The sequence below is a fragment of the Sapajus apella genome, unplaced genomic scaffold (genome assembly GCF_009761245.1).
Source record: "Sapajus apella isolate SASKATOON/1434 unplaced genomic scaffold, GSC_monkey_1.0 scaffold14, whole genome shotgun sequence".
Taxonomy (NCBI): Eukaryota; Metazoa; Chordata; class Mammalia; order Primates; family Cebidae; genus Sapajus; species Sapajus apella.
In genome coordinates, this window is record NW_022436954.1 from 29,512,705 (window position 1) to 29,534,473 (window position 21,769).

Genomic DNA, 21,769 nt, shown 5'->3' on the forward strand with positions numbered 1-21,769 from the left:
AACATTTCAAACTATATAAAAATTCCAGAGAAAATAGGGTGTGTTTTTGTTAAGCCTTTAAATGTGGCTATGTTCAGAAAAATGCACTCAGGAATTCATTAAGTTAGGGAAAAAGTTTTAAAATCTAGTAGATTATTTCATAAAATAATTTTATAAATATTCTGGAGATAAGTATGTGGACTGAAGCCATTAAAATGGAGCCAAAATTTCAATTTTGGAACATGTTCATTAGAAAAAAAATTCATGTCTAAATCTTGATTCTCCTGGAACTTAATATTTACCTGAATTTTTTGTTTTGTTTTTCACAAAGATAATGTGTTAGCTATGTTTACTTTTCAAACCTCCATTTTCAAAGTTCCTAATTTCCCACATTTTACATGGCTATTTGACACAGCTTCAAATAGATATCATGTTTTCATTCAAGAAAAGTAATGGAAAGTGGAATTGATTTGGGTGTGTTCATAGAAAGATCTAAATCCTGTGAAAAATCTAACTTTCAAAATCCATATTAGAGCTTTAATTATCCCTCCATTTTAGTCCGAATTTACTGACAGTATTGTACTTAGCACTCTTCCTAAACCTTCTTGAAGTGAGATTTTTAGTTAATATTTTAACAAGGATTATAGGACTCAAAGACTTTTCTATAAAAGTTATACATTTACATTTTTACATTTCTCTTGATATTTAAAACAGTATCATCTAAAATTTATTTTTGAATGAATATGCACATAGTAACGTGGATTTTTATCCACATTAATTTAGCAATTATTGAATGTCTGCTATATGTTAGGCTTTGTTCTAGGTGCTGTGAAATAAAAATCGTTATGCCTTTGTGGAATTTTTTAAATGATGTTGGCTCACTTGTTTTCTGAGTAAGCAGAATAATGCTTAGGTGGACTACTGAGAAAATGCACTTATCATAGTAGGCTTTCATAAGTAGTTGTCGCAGAACCTAAATACATGCACAAATAATATTTTTGGAATTAAATGGTTGAATTTAAAAAGGCAAGCATAATGAAGTAATATCAAGTGATTGAAACGAGAGATGGGAGGGAAAGCAGTTTGTCAAGACTGTTACAAAAAGGAAAACATTTTTCTTATTTAAAAGGGTAATATATGTATTTATTATAAGAAAAAAATTCTAAAATAGAGAAAAAAACCATATTCCCTATAACTTAATCACAGCTAACTTTTCCAGATCTGTCTATAAAACCTTAACTTTTTATAGCTTGTTTTTTCCACATGGTAGCATATTTTTGTGTTATTTAGTCTATAAAATTGCTTATAATGATGGCACAGTAGTACATCCTACATGTATGCTGATTAACCAGTCCTAATTATCATTCATAGTGTTTTCAGTTTTTGTTTTATAAGAATCTCTTGCATAAATATAAATTTATTTCAGTATTTTAACACTCATAATTGTTTCTTTAGATTGACCTTTTAGAATTCATATTTTACTATCAAAGGTTGCTGTTGCTGGTATGATCTTTTGAATTGGACTGATTTTTTAAGTGTTTCAGAATTTAAGTAAATATGACCAATGTGTAGTTTGATCAAGAATAGAGAAACAGTGTTAAATAAATTTGCAATTTTGGTGAAAAAGATGATTATTTGATAAGGATTTTCTAAAATGGAACTTGGAATTAGGGCATTTCAACAACAAAATAGAAATAAATTGCATATAGGATTGACAAGTCTAGAATTGGGTCATAATACAAATGTTGATTGTATGTTCTTGGAAAAAGCAATAGTGGTCTATAATTTACACTCATTTTTGACATAATTCTGTGATACATTTAAGGGCCTGGAGAATTGAAAATTTTAGGACATCAAGAGGTTTTGGCTAACCTGTTATATCAAAATCATTATTATATTATAGGTATACATTTGTATCTACATGTTTATTTGTATTTTTAATTTTAGAGATAGAATCCCACCATGTTGCCCAGAGTGGTCTCAGATTCCTGGCCTCAAGTGACACTCCCCTTTTGGCCTCTCCAAACGCTGAGATTACAGGTGTGAACTACCACATCTGGCATTTATATCTATACAAATTGCAGAAACAATACAACTTATCATAGGAAAATTAGGAAATACAGATAAAATTATTTTTTAGGTAGTGACTGCCCCCAAAAATATAACCAAAATATAATTCCATGAGTTATGACTTAGTCTACCACTTTATCTTCAGTGCTAGAAAAGGACCTGCCACATAGTAGGCACATAATTTGTTGAATAAAAATGAATTTATTTGCAGTTACTACTTTCCTGATTTCTTTACCTTAAGATTGGGAGTGGTGGTGAGAATATTCTGCAGCTACTCCAGCAGCTAACTTAAAAGCCTGTTTCTAGATCTTAAAATGTCATTCTGTAATATTTCCAAATTTCTTAAAACTACTTGTATTCTGTAATCTTCCAAGACATATTTTTCAGGCTGTAGGTGATTGGAGAATAGCTGAAAAGAGCAGTGAAAAAGTAAATGAATGAAAGATAAATTTATATTTAGGATTCCGTTTGCTTTCAGGTTTCAGGATTGGGGCTAAGCTTTCTGGATAATTAATACAAGTAGAATCAGACAGCTTTTCTGCATCTCAAATCTGTTTAAGATAATTGTCTTAAGTCCCAGAAAAGTTTATGTGCTATACTTTAGAGTAGAAAAGATCCAGGGAACAAATTAGGAATGTGATTCTGCAATTCATTCGTTTGTTCATCACATTTATTGTGAACAACTACTATAAGAACTCATTTTAGATGGATCTTAGCCCTGCCTCTGCTGTGTGCCCAGTACTATCTGAAAACCTGTGTTGACTTGTCCCAAATGGTTATTGTGCAAAAACCTAGACAAAGTATACAGAGACTTACTTTTCCTTTAGATTATATCACTTCTTGGTGTTCCTCTACAGAGTTATGTCAGGTTCATTTATTTATCAGTCTTTATTTTTTCAAAACCAAGCTTTGCTCTTGTTGCCTAGGCTGGAGTGCAATGGTGCAGTCTGGGTTCACTGCAACCTCCACCTTCCGGGTTCAAGCCATTCTCCTGCCTAAGCCTCCCAAGTAGCTGGGATTACAGGCACACACCACCATGCCCGACTAATTTTTTTCATCTTTGGCAGAGACAGGGTTTTGCTGTGTTGGCCAGGCTGGTCTCAAACTTCTGACCTCAGGTGATCCGCCCACCTTGGCCTTCCGAAGTGCTGGGATTATAGGCGTATACCACTGCACCCAGCCTCAAATGTGTTTTTGAACCATTTCAATTTAATTGTATAATGATTCTCATAACTGGTGATTTTTAAAACATCTTATTTTTTAAGACTTTTGATGTGGGATTTCCCCCCCCAAGGGGTAAGGGAAAAAAGTGAATTTGAGGAAACCTGTTAAAATGCTCTTGACATAGAATTTTATTTCTCTGGTCAGAAAAATGTTAATTTTGTTAGCGTTTACATCAACATGTCATAAAACAAGCATAAAACAATGAAGCATGAAATACGTTCCTAACATTAGGAAAAACTCATTTATTTTTGAACAGTTAAATATCTATCATGCTTTCTTTAGATCTCAATATAAATATATTCCAGGGAAAGGACATGGCTAATCCAAACTGTTAAAAATAGATGTTAGTCACTAAGATTCATTAGACCTTTTCTGGCAAAGTTAACACTTTACAAAATTAAGTAATTTAGTGTAGGTAATCATTAGTTCCAGTAATCTATCTGAGGATAGTTTTAGTTCCAAAAGATAAGGGATGACTAATTAATGCTTGGGAAATAATTGTGGAAGTTAACAAAGGACTGGAAATATGAAGTATTTAAAAGTATCAGGAAAAGATCTGTGTTTACTCAATATCTTATACTTGTTTCACTCTCCCTAAGATAATCATTATTGTTTTTTGTTTTTTTTTAATAGAGATAGGGTCTTGCTATGTTGCCTGGGCTGATCTCAAACTCCTGGGCTCAAGAGATCTACTCACCTTGGCCTTCCAAAGTGCTGAGATTATAGCCAGGAGCCATTGCGCCTGGCCGATAACCACTGATTTGAATGTAATTAAATTTAAAGCTTAATTGATCTTGATATTGCTATTCTCGTTATCATACTCTTCTATAAAAGAAAATAGGAAGTTGGCGATTTTAAAAATTCATTTTTTTCACTAAAGACACTTTTCATATCTTTGTAAAATTTGGATAATTCATTAAAAAGGTGATGCTATTGTATGACAAATTTTTATGATAAACAGTAGGTATACCATAAGGATAAGTATTTACGTGTTCTTTTTTTGTTTAGACAGGGTCTTTCTCTGTCACCCAGGCTAAAAATGTAATGGTGTGATCATAGCACACTGCAGCCTCAAACTTCTGGGCTCAAGCAATCCTCCTGCCTCAGCCTCCCACGTAACTGGGACTACAGGCATATGCCACCACACCTGGCTTAAAGTTAATTTTATTAAGAGCCTCTGTCATTGAAAATTATACATTACTTTTAATAGATTAAATATAAGCAAGTCTTAGTTTTGCAAAATTTGTATGCATATAATGGTCTTTAAATGGAGACATTTTCTGTTGATTAATGGCAGAAAGCTCTGAGAATCCCAGATGTCAAAATAATCTTAAGTATCAAGAATTTTTTTATTTTTAGAATTTAAACCAAGCTTTGGTTATCAGGTAGAATGGATTCCTGTACAAATGCGCATAACTATGCTAATATATTTAAGAATATCTAACTCACAGGTAAGATGTTTTTATATAAATATTAGTAATACATAGGATAATAATCTTTTAAAGAAGAAAAATGGATTAGTGGTAGGATGGCTGAAGACAGGATATTGGTGTCAAAAATAGATGTTATTGTTAATTGGTGTCAATGTTAATTGTTGTCAATACCCTGTCTTCAGCCATCCCAACACTAATAATGGCACTTGAATATGGCCTGCACATTTCTTCTGCATCAGTTAGGCCAATTATAACACTATTGCTCTTTCTGGCTACTTGGTATATGTAGCTCTGTTTAGAGAAGTGTTTAGAGAAGATGTAATGAAAAGTTTATATTCCTTTAGTTCATAACTTTGTTGACTGGTATGATTTATGGGCACATGGAATGTCTAGATGCTTTATATTTTTAATTCTTGATAACAACCCTTTGAAGTAGATGTTATTATCATTCCCATTTTGTAGGTGGAAAAGCTGATACTGTAAGAGAGTAATTGATGCAGTGTGATCAAATTCTTTTCATTTTACCACACTGCAGTTTTAACCTCCAAAACACATTGATGATTTTTTTTTTTTTTTGAGGTGGAGTTTCGCTCTTGTTGCCCAGGCTGCAATGGTACAATCTCAGCTCACAGCAACCTCCACTTCCTGGATTCAAATGATTCTCCTGCCTCAGCCTCCTGAGTAGCAGGGATTACAAGCATGCACCACCACACCCGGCTAATTTTTGTACTTTTAGTAGAGATGGGGTTTTACCACATTGGCTAGGCTGGTCTCGAACTCCTGACCTCAGGTGATCTGTTCACCTCAGCCTCCCAAAGTGCTAGAATTATTAGGTGTGAGCCACCACACCTGGCTGATGATTTTTAAAAGGTTGTTTGTTTTTTTGAGATGAAGTTTTGATCTTGTTGCCCAGGCTGGAGTGCAATGGCATGATCTCTGCTCATCACAACCTCCGCCTCCTGGGTTCAAGCGATTCTCCTACCTCAGTCTCCTGAGTAGCTGGGATTACAGGCATGCACCACCAAGCCCAGCTAATTTTGTATTTTTGATAGAGATGGGATTTCTCCATGTTGGTCAGGCTGGTCTTGAACTCCAGACCTCAGGTGATCTGCCTGCCTCAGCCTCCCAAAATGCTGGGATTACAGGTGTGAGCCACCCTGCCTGGCTTCAAAGTATTTTTTTTTTTTAATGAATGATGTTTAAAAAAATAATGAGATTATAGCTATTCTGTTAAGGCCACCAGTACCAGCTCTGTAGAAGGCCTCTCAAATAATATTTACTGGTTGCATTAATGAATGACAGTGGCCACGTACTAGAGATCAGAGAGTTTTTCTGCATTAGTCAAGTGTCTTTCTACATACATTTATTGGGCTAATACCAGTTTACCAATTCAAGAAGTAATTGATGAATCCAAGATACAGGACCACTTTGTCAGGGAGGGTTATGTAAAGTTTGGCTATTTCATAGATACACATAATAGACATAATTTTACTGAAATGCATCGATGATAGTACAGTCTTTTTCTTGTTTCTATTTTTGTATCCGCCCATATCACCCTGCCAACCATAACTATGTTTAACAACCTTGTGGGTATTCCTTATTTTCTCTATGCTTATATCATACATGAACATATATAGGATTTATTTTTAGTTATTGCTTTATAAAGATAGATTATATAAATTTTACTATCCTTTCATTCAATAAGATCTTGTGCCAATCCCTTCCAATTACCTGTTAAAGCTGAATACATAATATTCCATGCTGTGGATGCATCATAATTAAACTATTTCCCCACTGGTGGACATTTAATTTTTAAACTGTTTTTGCTACTAAAATTATATTGATTAACCTTGTACAAATACCTCTCTATTCTGTTGCTTTTATTTTTATGGGATAATCCCAGGAGTAGAATTGCTGGGTCAAAAGATTCATTTTTTAAAATCAGAATAGCTATTACCAATGGCTTTTCATAAAGACTGTAACAATTCATATTTCCTCCAGCTAAGTGTGAAGTGCCGTTTTCATTACATGGCTTCAGTTGTGTTAATACCTTTGTAAGTTTTTACCATTCTAATGGCTATTAAGTAATATCTATATTTTAATTTGTCTTTCCCACGTTGAAAGTGTACACATATTGTCATATAGCTTTTTTTTTTTTTTGGAGATGGAATCTTGCTCTGTCGCCAGGCTGGAGTGCAGTGGTGTGATCATGTCTCACTGCAACCTCCGCCTCCCGGGTTCAAGCGATCCCCCTGCCTCAGCCTCCTGAGTAGCTGGGACCACAGGGGCGCACCACCACACCTGGCTAATTTTTTGTATTTTAGTAGAGACGGGCTTTCACCCAGCTGGCCAGGGTGGCCTCTATCTCCTGACCTCATGATCCACCAGCCTCAGCCTCCCAAAGTGCTGGGATTACCGCTCCTGGCCATCACATAGCTTTTAAACATTTACATTTTCTGTTCTGGGTATTAACTATTAATATTCTATGCCTGTTTTCCCAGTGGATGGCTTTGGTTTTCCTGACAGGTTGTGTGAACTGTATATAATCTCACTTGGGAAACTGGTGACTTAAACTCATCCTACTTTATTCCCACTCTCAACTCAGCCTATTTATCTCTACTAAGCAAAGCAGCTAAATGCAAGGAAGCCTCAGGTTCTATGGGAATCGCAAAGAAGAGGCCCAGTAGAGGGCTTAGGTAAAGGACTAAGAAGCTGACCTATAGAAAACTTGGAACCTCGCAAATGCCTCACTACCCCAGACAAATGTTGATATCAATCGGGCCTCTTGAAAACCAAAAAGGATCAAAACAGGCAGGCTGAGTCCTCCCTGCTCTTCAGTAGAGATTTCTTCCTGGTTTCTTGGCAGGAGTGTTTGCTGCCTACACCTGCTACAAAGCTGTCATGGTAGAGAAGGGTCAATTTCTACTCCTTTAGGACTGTTAACACAGCTTCAGTGAATAGACAGGAAAAAACCCAGCACATCTGAAGGATCTAGCAACCAGAAAGGAATATAAACTAAAACTGTCAGGTCCCTGATGAAATAGAGCTGCTAGAGGAGAAATACAACTGGAACAAAGTAATATGAACACAGGATTCGAAGGGCTGTGTTAACTCGAGTCAAAAACCATTATGTATGAACCAAATACAGTTAAAGGCTAAGTAGAAGAGAATGGTCACATGGAGCCCTAAATGAATAGCCTGGTTAACCTACTGGATAAACTATTTTAACACCTTGAGCAAAATTTCAAAGAAAGGGTAAAGGTAACAGATTTCAAGGATGAAACCAGGAGATCTAATGTATATAGTTCTAGAAGGAGAAAAATGAACAGATGGAAGAGAGATACTTATTTCTTGAGCTAAAAAAATAAAAGGCCCTGAATATATGGGTTCAAAGGGCATGCTGAGTGCCAAGCAGATTTTGAGGTAATAAAAATAAATGACAGTTACTCACTGTTCAACCTGCTAGGCAATATTCTAAAGGCTTCATATTTATTAACTCATTGAGTCCTCAGAATAGCCCTAACAACGTAGGTATTATTATCCCCCTTAATCAGAAATAGCTAGATTGTGAATCCAGGAGGTCTGACTCCAGAGCCTTGATTGAACTCCTTCAAAGTACAAAGATCTATGTTTAAGAGTGTGCTAAAATGTATGATCTCTGAAGATCAAGATAAAAATAATAAGTCCAGAAAGAAAAGTTATCAGCAAAAGCAAAAGAGACTGTCAGCATTCTCATCTGCAGCAGCTTAAGCCAGAAAACTGGGAATGCTTCTCTGTTACTGTACTACTTGAGAGAAAAGGACCTAAACATCTAATCAGCCAAAATATTTATTTACCTATCTGGGTGAAACAAAGATTTGCTGGTTAACGCAGTTGAGCACCTAACCCCACCCACACTATGTGATGAAATACTCAGAAAAGAAAGAGAAATCTAATAGTATTTAATCTCTTTGCACATGCTATTTCTCCTGCCTGGAATAACTTCCCTTTCTTTACGAAACATCTCAGATTCTCCTAGAAAAAGTTATTATCTTTTTCCGGGAAATCTTTTGCAAATCCCCGAGTCTAAGCCTTTTGCTCCTCCCAAATGCTCCTGTAGCACCCAGTACTTTCTTCATTTTAGCACTTACCCATAATCTCTTAAAATAATCTTCCATTTCCTTTTTTCCCCCATAAGATTGTAAGCTCTATGAGGGCAGGGGCAGACCTGCCTTGTTCACACTGGTAGTCTCCATGCCTAGCATAATATCTGCAATATAGTAGGTTGATGGTGTGACTGAGTATATGTAGTCAAAATTTGCAAATCTTTTTTTGCTGCTCTACTCAGATTGTTCTATAGCTATTCAAGAAAAGGAAGTCTTTAAGTTTTTCTTCAGTGGATACATATAGTCCTATTCAGGTAGACCTATTGGGTATATATTTCTGTATTCATCTCATGACTATTTTACAGCATTTTATTAAATTCGCAAAGTTCCTATGTAAATGAATGTATGAAAATCCATATAGATTCAATTTACACAGGTATATTTATAATGCATTTTATCCATGTTTAGTTCATACTTCTGTTATTTTTGAAGAACAAAATTAATAAAGTATAGGGATAAGTTTGCAAGGTTGGTTAAAAACTGGTCAAAAATTCAGATTGCTGCTCTAAAAAAATAGCATTAATCCTATATTTTTCTGTTTCTCTTCAGATTAAAGCTAAAAATTATGACAAGGTTGAAAAGGTGAGTCCTCAAATATACTTTGAATTTTATATTGAAGTTTAACTTAAAACCTTATAAGACAAATGTAATAAAATGTTAACAATAATTGAATCTACATAGTGATTTTTTACAAGTTAATTATATTTATTCAACTTTTTTATATGCTTAAAAATGTTCATCATAAAAATTTTGGAAAAGGAAAAGAAAATAATTACACTCCCCTGACAAATCATGAGAAGCATTTTAATTATCTAAACCGAAAATGGGTAAATTATTTGCCTTTTATTTATAAGAAGATAAATTCATAAAGGGAGATGAATTTGTGTTTTTGATTTTCCATTTCATCTATGTCCATGTGAAATTTATTTAACTGGATTCTGATAATATATTCTTGTATTTAAAGCTATTTCAGAGATGCCTTATGAAGGTTTTGCACATTGATTTATGGAAGTGTTATCTTTCATATGTCCGAGAAACCAAGGGTAAACTACCAAGTTACAAGTAAGTGAAATCAGGATCTTAACAATGCAAGTCATCTCCAGGCACACAGTCAATCCCACATAAACTCACACCTATTAGCTCCAGGTGGGAAGAAATGTCAGGATTTGAAAAGTCAAATCGTTAGGATTTCCTAAGAAATTAGTAACCTTGAAAAAAGTGCTTCAAAGAAAGTCACTGGCATGAGTCCTATTCTGGACAATTGAAATCGCCCAAGCCCTTTCTATACTGAAACACTGTGTATTTGCAACACCAAACTACTTTGTTGGCAGGCTTATTGTCAAACTTTCTCAAAAAGCATCTTCATACTTGTGCTGGTACTACTTTGGGCGGTCACAATGCAATGTGCTACATAAGTGATCTAAGGGGTCTCTGACAATTAAGGTGATCGGTGGGGTCTCTGACAATTGTATTGTGAAGTTGCCATCCCCACTCTGACTTATACCCACCTCCCCATCTTTGCCGAATCTAAATAATGGACCTTCTGAGGTGCTATTTTTGTACATAACAGGCAAGTTATGTCTATTACTAATATTCTATCTTTATTGTCTTCCTGATTATTCTTTTTGTTATTATTTTTGTGTTTTGAAACAGGGTCTCAGTTCTGTTGTATAGGCTGGGAGTGCAGTGGCACAACTTTAACCTCAACCTCCTGGGCTCAAGTGATTCTCCCGCCTCAGCCTTCCAAGTAGCTGGGACTACGGGAATGAGCCACCACACCTGGCTGATTTTTTTTTCTTTTTTTTTTGTAGAGATGGGGTCTCTTTGTGTTTGAGACCCCAAACATAGCAGGGTCTCAAGGGTAAGCCAACATGCCTAGGCTGGACTCAAATTACTACGCTCAAGCAATTCTCCTGCCTCAGCCTCCCAAAATGCTGGGATTACAGGCATGAACCGCCATGCCTGGCCTGTTTATACTTTATTGTCTTATACTGAAGTAGAAGTTCTTTCTCCCTGATATACCCTTTACATTTTAACATAAGTAGCATTTCAATAAAACTATACTTTACAGATTTCTACATTTTACTTTAGAGCTAATAGATCTTCAGACTTAATGTATTTCATTAATGAGAGAACCACAAATTTCCACATTTGAATCTGCTACATATAGAATTAATGCAACTTAAAGGATATAAAGAAAGACATGAGCCTCATCTTTGATAAGCTCACAAGCAGTAAAGGAAACAATTTATGATATTGACAAGCTTAACATCAAAGAATGACTTTATATACTTACAAAGATGTCTTTAATTTTTATTTATAGAGAGAATGTTCAAATGTTATTCTGATCCTGTGATCAGAAGCTACGTTTTAGTTATAAATACATTTATTATTTATTTACTTATTTTTTTTTAGAGACAAGGTCTCACCATGTTGCCCAGGCTTGTCTTCAACTCCTGGCCTCAGATGATGCTCCTGCCTTAGCCTTCCAAAGCATTGGGATTATAGGAGTGAGCCACCACACCTACCTTCAAATAATATTTCATTTAAAATTTTTTTAGAGACAAAATCTTACTCTGTCACCCAGGCTGGAGTGCAATGGTGCATTCATAACTCACTGTAAACTTGAAATCCTGGGCTTAAGCAATCCTCCCACCTCAGCCTTCTGAGTAACTAGGACTACAGTTGCACACCACCATGCCCAGCTAGTTTTTTTAATTTTTATTATTTTAGAGACTCGGTTTCGCTGTGTTGCACAGGCAGGTCTTAAACTCCTGGTCTCAAGTGATCCTTCTGCCTTGGTCTTCCAAAGCACTGAGATTATAAGCATGAGCCACCATGTCTGGCCTAATCATAGATAAATTTTAATAACAAAAAAATTTTAAAAACATCTCTTTCATGTTCATTTCAGAGAAAAAATGGCTCAAGCATATGACTTTGCACTGGATAAAATTGGAATGGAAATTATGTCCTATCAGGTAGAGTTAAAATTTTTTAATATAGGCACTTAAATGTGCAAATACCAAGAAAGATATTAACATTTTTATTTCATTTCTTAGATTTGGGTGGATTACATCAATTTCCTAAAAGGCGTGTAAGTATTTTTCTAGTTTTTTAAAAAAGATAAACAGTTGATTTAGGTAAAATATAATTTTTAGTTCTTTGAGAAATCGCCATACTATTTTCCATAGAGCTGTTATTTGGGTAGATACTCAGTAGTGAGACTGATGGGTTGAATGGGATTCAGCTATAATACAATTGATGACATTTCTTATACAATTTCAGGGAAGCTGTAGGATCTTATGCAGAAAATCAAAGAATAACAGCTGTCCGAAGAGTTTATCAACGAGGTTGTGTTAATCCGATGATCAACATTGAACAACTCTGGAGAGACTATAACAAGTATGAAGAGGTAAATTACCTCAGAGTAGTTGTTTATTATAAACTAAGCCATTTTAATTTTTATGCATTGTGGATTTGTAGATTATAGCCTTTCCAGCATCACATTCCTGGATATCAGTGTTACACTTTTTTTTTATTGATCGTAATGAAGGCACTATACTGTTTTTGCAAGATTTTGAGAGTCTCCATATTAGTGTTATTTTTTAGAGGATATTCTGAAGATCATAGTTCTTATAAAACTATTTTTTTTTTTTTTTTTTTTTTTGAGACGGAGTTTCACTCTTGTTGCCCAGGCTGGAGTGCAATGGCGCGATCTCGGCTCACCGCAACCTCCGCCTCCTGGGTTCAAGCAATTCTCCTGCCTCAGCCTCCTGAGTAGCTGGGATTACAGGCACGCGCCACCATGCCCAGCTAATTTTTTGTATTTTTAGTAGAGACGGGGTTTCACCGTGTTGACCAGGATGGTCTCGATCTCTTGACCTCGTGATCCACCTGCCTCGGCCTCCCAAAGTGCTGGGATTACAGGCTTGAGCCACCGCGCCCGGCCTTATAAAACTATTTTTATTCTATGCTAAGCCATATCCACACACTCATACACACACATACACATTGCCATTGACCTTCTATAAAACAGTTCCTTCTGGGAATTATTTTTCCAGTAGTAACTTTTGGGAACTATTTTTCAGTTTCTGTGCACCTCTTTCACCTGATTACAGTGATGTGATTATTAGTTTGAATTTGTGAGGTGTGTGGCTGCAGTCCAAGATCTTTGTGTTGTTGGGATCTGCTTTTGATAACTGACTAATCAATCTGAATACATAAATATACATGCCAAATAAGCTCTAGCATTAAAAGAAAGTTCCTTGGCTGGGTGTGGTGGCTTACACTTGTAATCCCAGCACTTTTGGATGCTGAGGTAGAAGGATTGCCTGAGCCCAGGAGTTCGAGACCAGCCTGGACAAGATGGCAAGACCCTGTCTCTAAAGATAAAAAAAAAACAAGTTCCTTATATGTATATTGTGATTTGGAAGAACTATACAGGGGAGAGAAATTGTTCCCTCACAGGCATTAGCTGTGCTTCTCAAACTTTATTGTTTTGGGATTTAAAAAATGATTGAAGACCACAAAGAATTTTTTTTTGAGATAGGGTCTTACTCTGTCACCCAAGTTGGAGTACAGTGGCACAATCACAGCTCGTTGCAGCCTTGATCGACTTCCTGGGCTCAGGTGATTCTCCCACCTCAGTCTCCTAGATAGCTGATACTACATGCATATGCCACCACTCCCAAGCTAATTTTTTAGTAGAGATGGGATTTCTCCATGTTGCCCAGGCTGGCCTTGAACTCCTGAGCTCAAGCAGTTTACCCACCTTGGCCTCCCAAAATGTTGGGATTACAGGCATGAGCCACCACTCCTGGCCAAAAGCTGTATTTTCCAAAACAAAAAATGTAGTGAGAAGAATGGCATTGTTTTCATATTTTCACAAATCTCTTTCACATATAGTTTAATAGGAAATAGCTGGATTTTCATATCTGCTTCCATTCAGTGTGTTATAATACTGAATGTCATGTAGCCTCTCGAAAACTACTGTATTTTTGTGAGAGAGGCAAATAATGTCTTAGTATTATATTGAAAGCTATTTTGATTTCATGGACTCTCTGAAAGGGTCTCAGAATCCTTGGAGCACTCACTGAGTGGTAATGTTTATCTTTCCTTGCTACTTCTGTTTGTCTTTTTAAAAAGTGTTATACAACAGAACTAGTTAGAAAAGGGCTATTAGCCAGGTATGGTAGCTCATGCCTATAATCCCAGCACTTTGGGAGGCTGAAGTGGGAGGATTGCCTGAGGCCAGGAGTTTGAGGCCAGCCCAGGCAACATAGCAAGACTACATCTCTGCAAAACAAAAAACAAATTTTTTAATTAGCCTCGTGTGGCAGTGCACACCTATAGTCCCATGTCAGGAGGTTGATGAAGGAGGATTACTTGAGCCCAGGAGTTCAAGGTTCCAGTGGGTTAGGATGATGCCACTGCATTCTAGCCTGGGTGACAAAGGAAGACTCTGTCTATAAAGAAGAAAAAGAAAAGGGCTATCAAAGTCAAGCCATGGCTATTCACCTAGATGAATCTGTACATCTTTTTTTGTTTTGTTTTGTTTTTTAAGTCTTGTTCTGTCGCCCAGGCTGGAGCACAATGGCACAGTCTTGGCTCACTGTGACCTCCACCTCCCTGGTTTAAGCAATTCTCCTACCCAAGTCTCCCTTACAGGCACATGCCACCACACCCAGCTAATTTTTTTGTATTTTTAGTAGAAACGGGGTTTCACCATGTTGGGCAGGCCGATCTTGAACTCCTGACCTCAAGTGATCCACCTGCCTCAGCCTTCCAAAGTGCTAGGATTACAGGCATGAGCCATGTCGATTTTTTTTTAGTAGAATATTATATGGAATAGTTGACCCTTTTCAAATGATTCTATCTTTAAAAGTTCCCGATAAATGGAAACTTACTGCCAGCTCATAATAGATATATGCACACCCTCCTTGATCTTTGAAATGTATAATGTGATTGAACCTTTATTTTTATTTTTTCTTGCTTTTAATGAGCTGTATGAACCTTTATTAAACAAGAAATCTTTTAAAATAAAGAATGTAAAGTTACTTAGTAAATGAATAAATTAACTGTATTATATAATTTTTAAGATACTATACTTAATTTTAAAATATTTTTGCTTTTTCTAGGGTATCAATATTCATTTAGCTAAAAAAATGATTGAAGATCGGAGTAGAGATTATATGAATGCTAGACGTGTAGCAAAGGTATGGAATTCCATCAGGCCCTTATTTTAATGATTATTTTGAGTCTGTTTTTTACAGCAGAGCTTTCCCTGTCTGGTATTACTCTTGATATTTTCAATCATTAGCAATCTTAAGTAACAGCAATTAATTGTAAAATCTGAGATGATATATTTGAAATATCTCTTTGTAAGAACAAAATATAATAAATTGAGTTTAGAATAAATTATTTTTTAAAATATGGAAACAGAGGACATAAAGACAAGGCTCCACCTAGAATTGATGAAGTAATTCTTTTCCCTCTCTTGTTTGGGTTCATCTGAACATTGTATTACTCTGTGGCCTAATAACATAGCTCTTAAGGACACATTTTGATTGCGTGCATACCTTTCCATTCATTGACACTTTTAGAAATCAGGAAAAATAACCCATTAATACAAACTATTGAAATTTTAACAGACAGTTTCTCCAAAGATGGAAATAATAGTGCCACCAGATCATCAGTCCTATTGATCTGTCAACTCTTATATCTTAGAAAGTAACCTCCTAGATCACTTAGGTCCTCCTAGAGAGGACCCATGGGTGTTTTGTTCACCCAATTCTGGAAACCTGTTCTTGAGTGGGTAATACTCTTATCTTTTTCTCTACTCTTAAATAGTTTTTAGATTATATTAACAAAGTGGTATTTGGAAAATGTAGGCATTTTGAACATTGTCTTCCAAACTGATCTACCCCATCCCTCGTATATCTGAGTTGTTCCTGGCTCACCAAAGAATTCTAAATGGTTGTTGTCTAGGAATATGAGACAGTAATGAAAGGCTTGGACCGCAATGCTCCCTCAGTGCCTCCTCAGAATACTCCTCAAGAAGCTCAACAAGTAGATATGTGGAAGAAATATATACAGTGGGAAAAGAGCAACCCTCTTCGTACAGAGGATCAGACCCTTATAACAAAAAGAGGTAACGAGATTAACCCTCGTGGGACTTCAGTTATATGTATGTTAGGCCACTTGGTATCCCCATAGGTTACTGAAACTTTTACTGAAACTTTTTTACCCTAATCTTTTTTTTACTTCTTCAGATTCAATAATTCTTAAAGATCTATCTCCATGTTCACTGAACCTTTGTTTTCATTATATGCAGTCTGCGATTAAGCCCATCCAGTGAATTATTTATTTCAGATACTATATTTTTCAGTTCTATAAATTTCCATTTTGGCCGGGCGCGGTGGCTCAAGCCTGTAATCCCAGCACTTTGGGAGGCCGAGGCAGGTGGATCACGAGGTCAAGAGATCGAGACCATCCTGGTCAACACGGTGAAACCCCGTCTCTACTAAAAATACAAAAAATTAGCTGGGCATGGTGGTGCGTGCCTGTAATCCCAGCTACTCAGGAGGCTGAGGCAGGAGAATTGCCTGAACCCAGGAGGCGGAGGTTGCGGTGAGCCGAGATCGCGCCATGGCACTCCAGCCTGGGTAACGTGAGAGAAACCCCCTCGGTAACAAAAATAAAAAAAAAAAAAATTTCCATTTTATAAATTATTTATTATTTATTTATTTTTGAGACCAAGTCTCACTCTGTTGCCCAGGCTGGAGTGTAGTGGTGCAATCTTGGCTCACTGCAACCTCCGCCTCCTGGGTTCAAGCAGTTCTTCTGCCTCAGCCTCCTGAGTAGCTGGGACTACAGGTGCCCAGTACCATGCCCAGCTAACTTTGTATTTTTAGTAGAAACAGGGTTTCACCATATTGGCCAGGCTGGACTTGAACTCCTGACCTTGTGATCCGCCTGCCTCGGCCTCCCAAAGTGCTGGAATTACAGGCATGAGCTACCCACCTGGCCTATTTTTTATTTATTTGTTTTTTGAGACAGAGTTTCACTCTTGTTGCCCAAGCTGGAGTGCAACGACGCAATCTCGGCTCACGGCAACTTCTGTCTCCCAGGTTCAAGCAATTCTCTTGCCTCAGCCTCCCGAATTATTGAGATTACAGACATGTTCCACCATGCCCAGCTAATTTTGTATTTTTTTAGTAGAGGCGGGGTGTATCCATGTCGGTCAGGCTGGTCTCGAACTCCGGACCTCAGGTGATCTGCCCGCCTCGGCCTCCCAAAGTACTGGAATTACAGGTGTGAGCCACTGTGCCCAGCAGAAATTTTTTATTTTTTATAGTTCAATTTTTTGGTTTCCATTTCTTAGTTGAGAGTCCTTGTGTGTTCATTGCCATCTTTTGGTTTATATCTTTGAACATATTTGTAACAGTAGTTTAAAGTCCTCATCTGCCAGTTCCAACATTTGGGCCATCAACCATCAGGGAGTTTATTTTCTTTGATTGCTTTTTCTCTTGATTATGGTTTACATTTTCTTGTTTCCTGTTTAAATTTTTTCCTTTAGATATTGTACAAATGCATAGATGATACATTGTAAAGACTCTGGATTCTGATATCTTCCTCTGAAGAATGTTGTTTTATTTCAGCAGGAAGTTAAATTACTGTCAGATTACTTGGACTTTGTGGAGGCTTGGCTTTATACTATGAGGACAGGTCTGTTTTAGTTTTACCCTCAATCGCAGAATAAATACCTTAGTCTTGGAACATAGTCTTTACTCCTAAGACATAATGAAAAGTCTAAGGTGTCTACCTTGATCATCTAATTGGATGGGACTCAAATTCTAAACTTCATTTCCCTTAGTTAGTTGCTGAGGTATCTATTCAACTCTTTCCACCTTCCAGTTTTGTTTTCTGCTGGGCTGTTTGTATTCTTTCCTACGTATGTACATTTTAGGGATCAGCTGAGGATTTGAGAACATTTATGCCCAGATTTTCAGGCTCTGGCTTTCTCTTTTTGGGGATGTCTCCCCTCAATTTCCAGCTGCTCTCATAGGCCAGAACTCCATGTCACTTCAAGACAGTAAGACTGCTGCATTTGACTTGAGTTCTAGCTATCCCAGAAGTGCACAACATGAGCATGCACTTGAAAGGAAAAGCCATATTAAATATGGATCTCACCTAGTGTTATTCTGTCTTTTTAAGGGCTCAATCTCTGATTTCTGCTTATTTTGGTCATTTCCAGTAACTTTAAATAGTTGCTTTGTATTTTCATTTGTTTATAATTTTTACTTGCTGAGGGTTGGTCTGATACAAATTACTCTGCCACTGACAGAATGTAATTTGGCCCTTTATTGATTTCCTCAATCTTGCCTTGCTGTCTTACTTGTAGGTCTTTGGAAATATTGTTTCTTTTGCCTACTCCATTTTTATATCTACTCCATCCTTACTCCACTTTACTTATTTTTCTCTGACCGGCTTCATCCCTTCTTCAGTTGTGTTAGATCTCAGTTCCTTAGTGAAGTCTTTCTTGAGTCCCTAAACTATGTTAAGTCCTGCTGCTGTAAGTTATAAGAGTATACTGTACTTTTCATCATCATAATACTTTTGATCTTTGCTTTCTTAGTGTCTATATTCCCCATATACTGTACACTTCTTGAATATAGGAAGTCTTACTCACTTGTGTATTCACAGTACCTTTCACATTCCCTGGCATATAGTTGATGTTCAATAAATATTAATTTAGGCTGGCTGCACTTTGGGAGGCTGAGGTGGGAGGATTGCTTGAGCCCAGGAGTTCAAGACAAGCCTGGGCAACATGGTGAGACCCTGTCTCTATACTTTTTTTTTTTTAAGATGGAGTGTTTGTTTACTCACTCTGTCACCTAGGCTGGAGTGCAGTGGCACCATCTCGTCTCACTGCAACCTCCATCTCCCAGGTTCAAGAGATTCTTCTGCCTCAGCCTCCCGAGCAGCATGCCCACCTAATTTTTGTATTTTTTAGTAGAAACGGGGTTTCACCATATCAGACAGGCTGATCTCAAACTCCTGACCTTGTGATCCACCTGCCTCAGCCTCCCAAAGTGCTGGGATTACAAGCATGAGCCACTGCACCCGGCCTCTATAAAAGATTTTTTAAAATAAGCCAGATTTGGTGGTGTACGCCTGGTCCCAGCTACTCCGGAGGCTGGGGCAGGAAAATCACTTGAGCCCAGGAGGTCGAGGCTGCAGTGAACCATATTTGTGCTACTGCATGCCAGGCTACATGACAGAGGCCCTGCTTCCAAAAAAAAAAAAATTAATAAGTAATAGATGGAGCTTAGATGGAGCTTAAATGGATGATGGTGCCAGAAATCACTAAAGCTTTTTATTTCTAATCATTATTAATTTTTGAGGATCCTAATTTGGTTATGATACTTGCATTGATAGTTTTACAAATAATACTTATTTTAATTGAATGTTGTTTGTTAATTTCTTCCCTTAGTTATGTTTGCTTATGAACAGTGCCTGCTTGTGCTGGGCCATCACCCTGATATTTGGTATGAAGCTGCCCAGTATCTTGAGCAGTCAAGTAAACTGCTTGCAGAAAAGGGAGTAAGTGTTCCTTCTCTGTCCCCACTTTGATATTTTTGTGGTTTTGATATAGCAATGATTTACTGAAAAATATAACTGAATTTTGGTAATAAAGTATAAGTGTTGAAAATTTTAAGCTTACATTAATATGAATCTTAGTGACATTCATATAATTAGATCTCCTTAGAATTAAAATCAACTGGCTGTTTTTTAATGTATTAAAGTGATGAATCATTTAGAGTACTTGTATGATTATTTTGTAAGTTAAAATAATGAAAGGAGTCTTTAGAATTTTTTTAGAATCCAGAAATGCATATATGTGCATATATGTGTGTGTGTAAATACATATATGTGTGTGTGCATACATGTGTGCTTTCTTAGACACATATAAATAAAATAAAATAGATATAACTATTAATTTTATTCTCTAGCAATTAAATTAAAATTATTGAGGATGAGCTTTTTTTTCCTCCTAGGATATGAATAATGCCAAATTATTTAGTGACGAAGCTGCTAATATATATGAAAGAGCCATAAGCACTTTATTGAAGAAGAATATGCTTCTTTATTTTGCATATGCAGATTATGAAGAGGTAAGTAAAAATGTTTAGAGCCTTCTTATAATTCAATTTTTTACTGCAAGACTGAACTTTTCTGCTTGCTGCTTTTTTGCCAGGCATATTGCTTTTGGTAGACAGAGATAATGCCAAATGAACAGTTATTCGTTATCAGCTTATACTATATTTATGCTCAATGGAGATGCCATTAGAGGTGGGGGATTATAGCCTTTGGATTTCTTAGAGTTCAAATCCTGCTTATTTATGACCACATGTTGATATTCACTTCTTCTGTACCACCTTAGAGTCGCATGAAGTATGAAAAGGTTCATAGTATATATAACCGACTTCTGGCAATTGAGGATATTGACCCCACCTTGGTGAGTAACTTTACACATCTTTTTTCCACCTTTACATTCTTATCTAACAAAAAATAAATTTAAATGTATATACAGTAAAATTCACTGTTTTTGTTGTGTAGTTCTCTGAATCTTGACAAATAACATTGAATCATGGGATCATCACCACAATTAAGATAGAAAACATATCCATCATCCCTCAAAAATTCTCTCATGTGCCTTCTTTGTAGATATAACCCTTCTCTCTGCCCTTATCTCTGACATTTGCTGATCTGTTTTCTGTTAGAATTTTTTCTTTTCATTTATTTATTTAATTTTATTTTTTTTGAGACAGAGTCTCGCTCTATTGCCCAGGCTGGAGTGCAGTGGCACAATCGTGGCTCACTGCAACCTCCATCTCCTGGGTTAAGTGATTCTCCTGCCTTAGCATCTGAGTAGCTGGGATTACAGGTGCGTGCCACCATGCCTGGCTAATTTTTTGTATTTTTAGTAGAGACGGGGTTTCACCGTGTTAGCCAGGATGGTCTCGATCTCCTGACTTCATGATCTACCCGCTTTGGACCCCCAAAGTGCTGGGATTACAACCAGTGTCCTGGAAAGAAATTAGTCTGAAAATCACTTTATTCTAAATCCTATTCTATCATAGTGGTTTTCAAAGTCCTGACTGCAAAAGTGCAGTTGTGCTTTCCCATTGGCAGAGGAAGGGGACAGGCTTGTGGGTATGTCTCTAGACCCTCTGCCTCAAGTCAATTATGGCTGTACTACTTTTTTTTGTTACTGATTTATATTGGCATTCCACTGCTCTATTTCCTACATTTATTATTATGATTCATTCCACAAACATATCTAGCAAAAATATTGCTGGAGTCTATGCATTGTGCTAGACTTCAGCAACATAATGACAAACTAGATAAAACTCCTTTTCTTGAGGAACTCATAGTTCATTCATCCATCCATTTATCCATCCATCAAAACTGGGTAATATACCTTGACATTATCAAAACTGGACAAACCAGGATCCTACTAATAGTCATTTGTTCATTAAACAAATACTACATACTCACAATATGTTAGACACTCTGTAGGTGCTGGGTATAAAATGGCTCATCGTTTATCCATGAAATTCCATTATATGTTGTTTGAAAAATAGAATAGTGGGCTTTTAAAAATAAACCAAGACTGGGTGAGGTGGCTCATGCCTTACAGGCTCACTCCCAACACTTGGGGAGGTAGAGGTGGGCAGATCACCTGAGGTCAGGAGTTTGAGACCAGCCTGACCAACATGGTGAAACTCTGTCTCTACTAAAATACAAAAATTAGCCAGGCATATTGGCGGGTGCCTGTAATCTCAGCTACTTGGGAGGCTGAGACGGGAGAATTGCTTGAACCTGAGAGGCGGAGGTTGCAATGAGCCAAGA

The 21,769-nt window shown here is 36.8% G+C and overlaps 1 protein-coding gene across 1 annotated transcript in view; it reads left to right on the top strand.

The window, feature by feature from the left end:
- CSTF3 (cleavage stimulation factor subunit 3) overlaps window positions 1-21,769 on the top strand; it is a 76,319-nt gene that overhangs the window by 41,748 nt on the left and 12,802 nt on the right. The window contains exons 4-13 of the mRNA XM_032283633.1: window positions 9,401-9,433; window positions 9,816-9,913; window positions 11,763-11,829; window positions 11,911-11,945; window positions 12,137-12,263; window positions 14,989-15,066; window positions 15,839-16,001; window positions 19,347-19,456; window positions 19,912-20,028; window positions 20,298-20,372. Of these exons, the coding sequence (XP_032139524.1) occupies window positions 9,401-9,433; window positions 9,816-9,913; window positions 11,763-11,829; window positions 11,911-11,945; window positions 12,137-12,263; window positions 14,989-15,066; window positions 15,839-16,001; window positions 19,347-19,456; window positions 19,912-20,028; window positions 20,298-20,372 (903 nt within the window). The remainder of the gene's footprint in view (window positions 1-9,400; window positions 9,434-9,815; window positions 9,914-11,762; window positions 11,830-11,910; window positions 11,946-12,136; window positions 12,264-14,988; window positions 15,067-15,838; window positions 16,002-19,346; window positions 19,457-19,911; window positions 20,029-20,297; window positions 20,373-21,769) is intronic.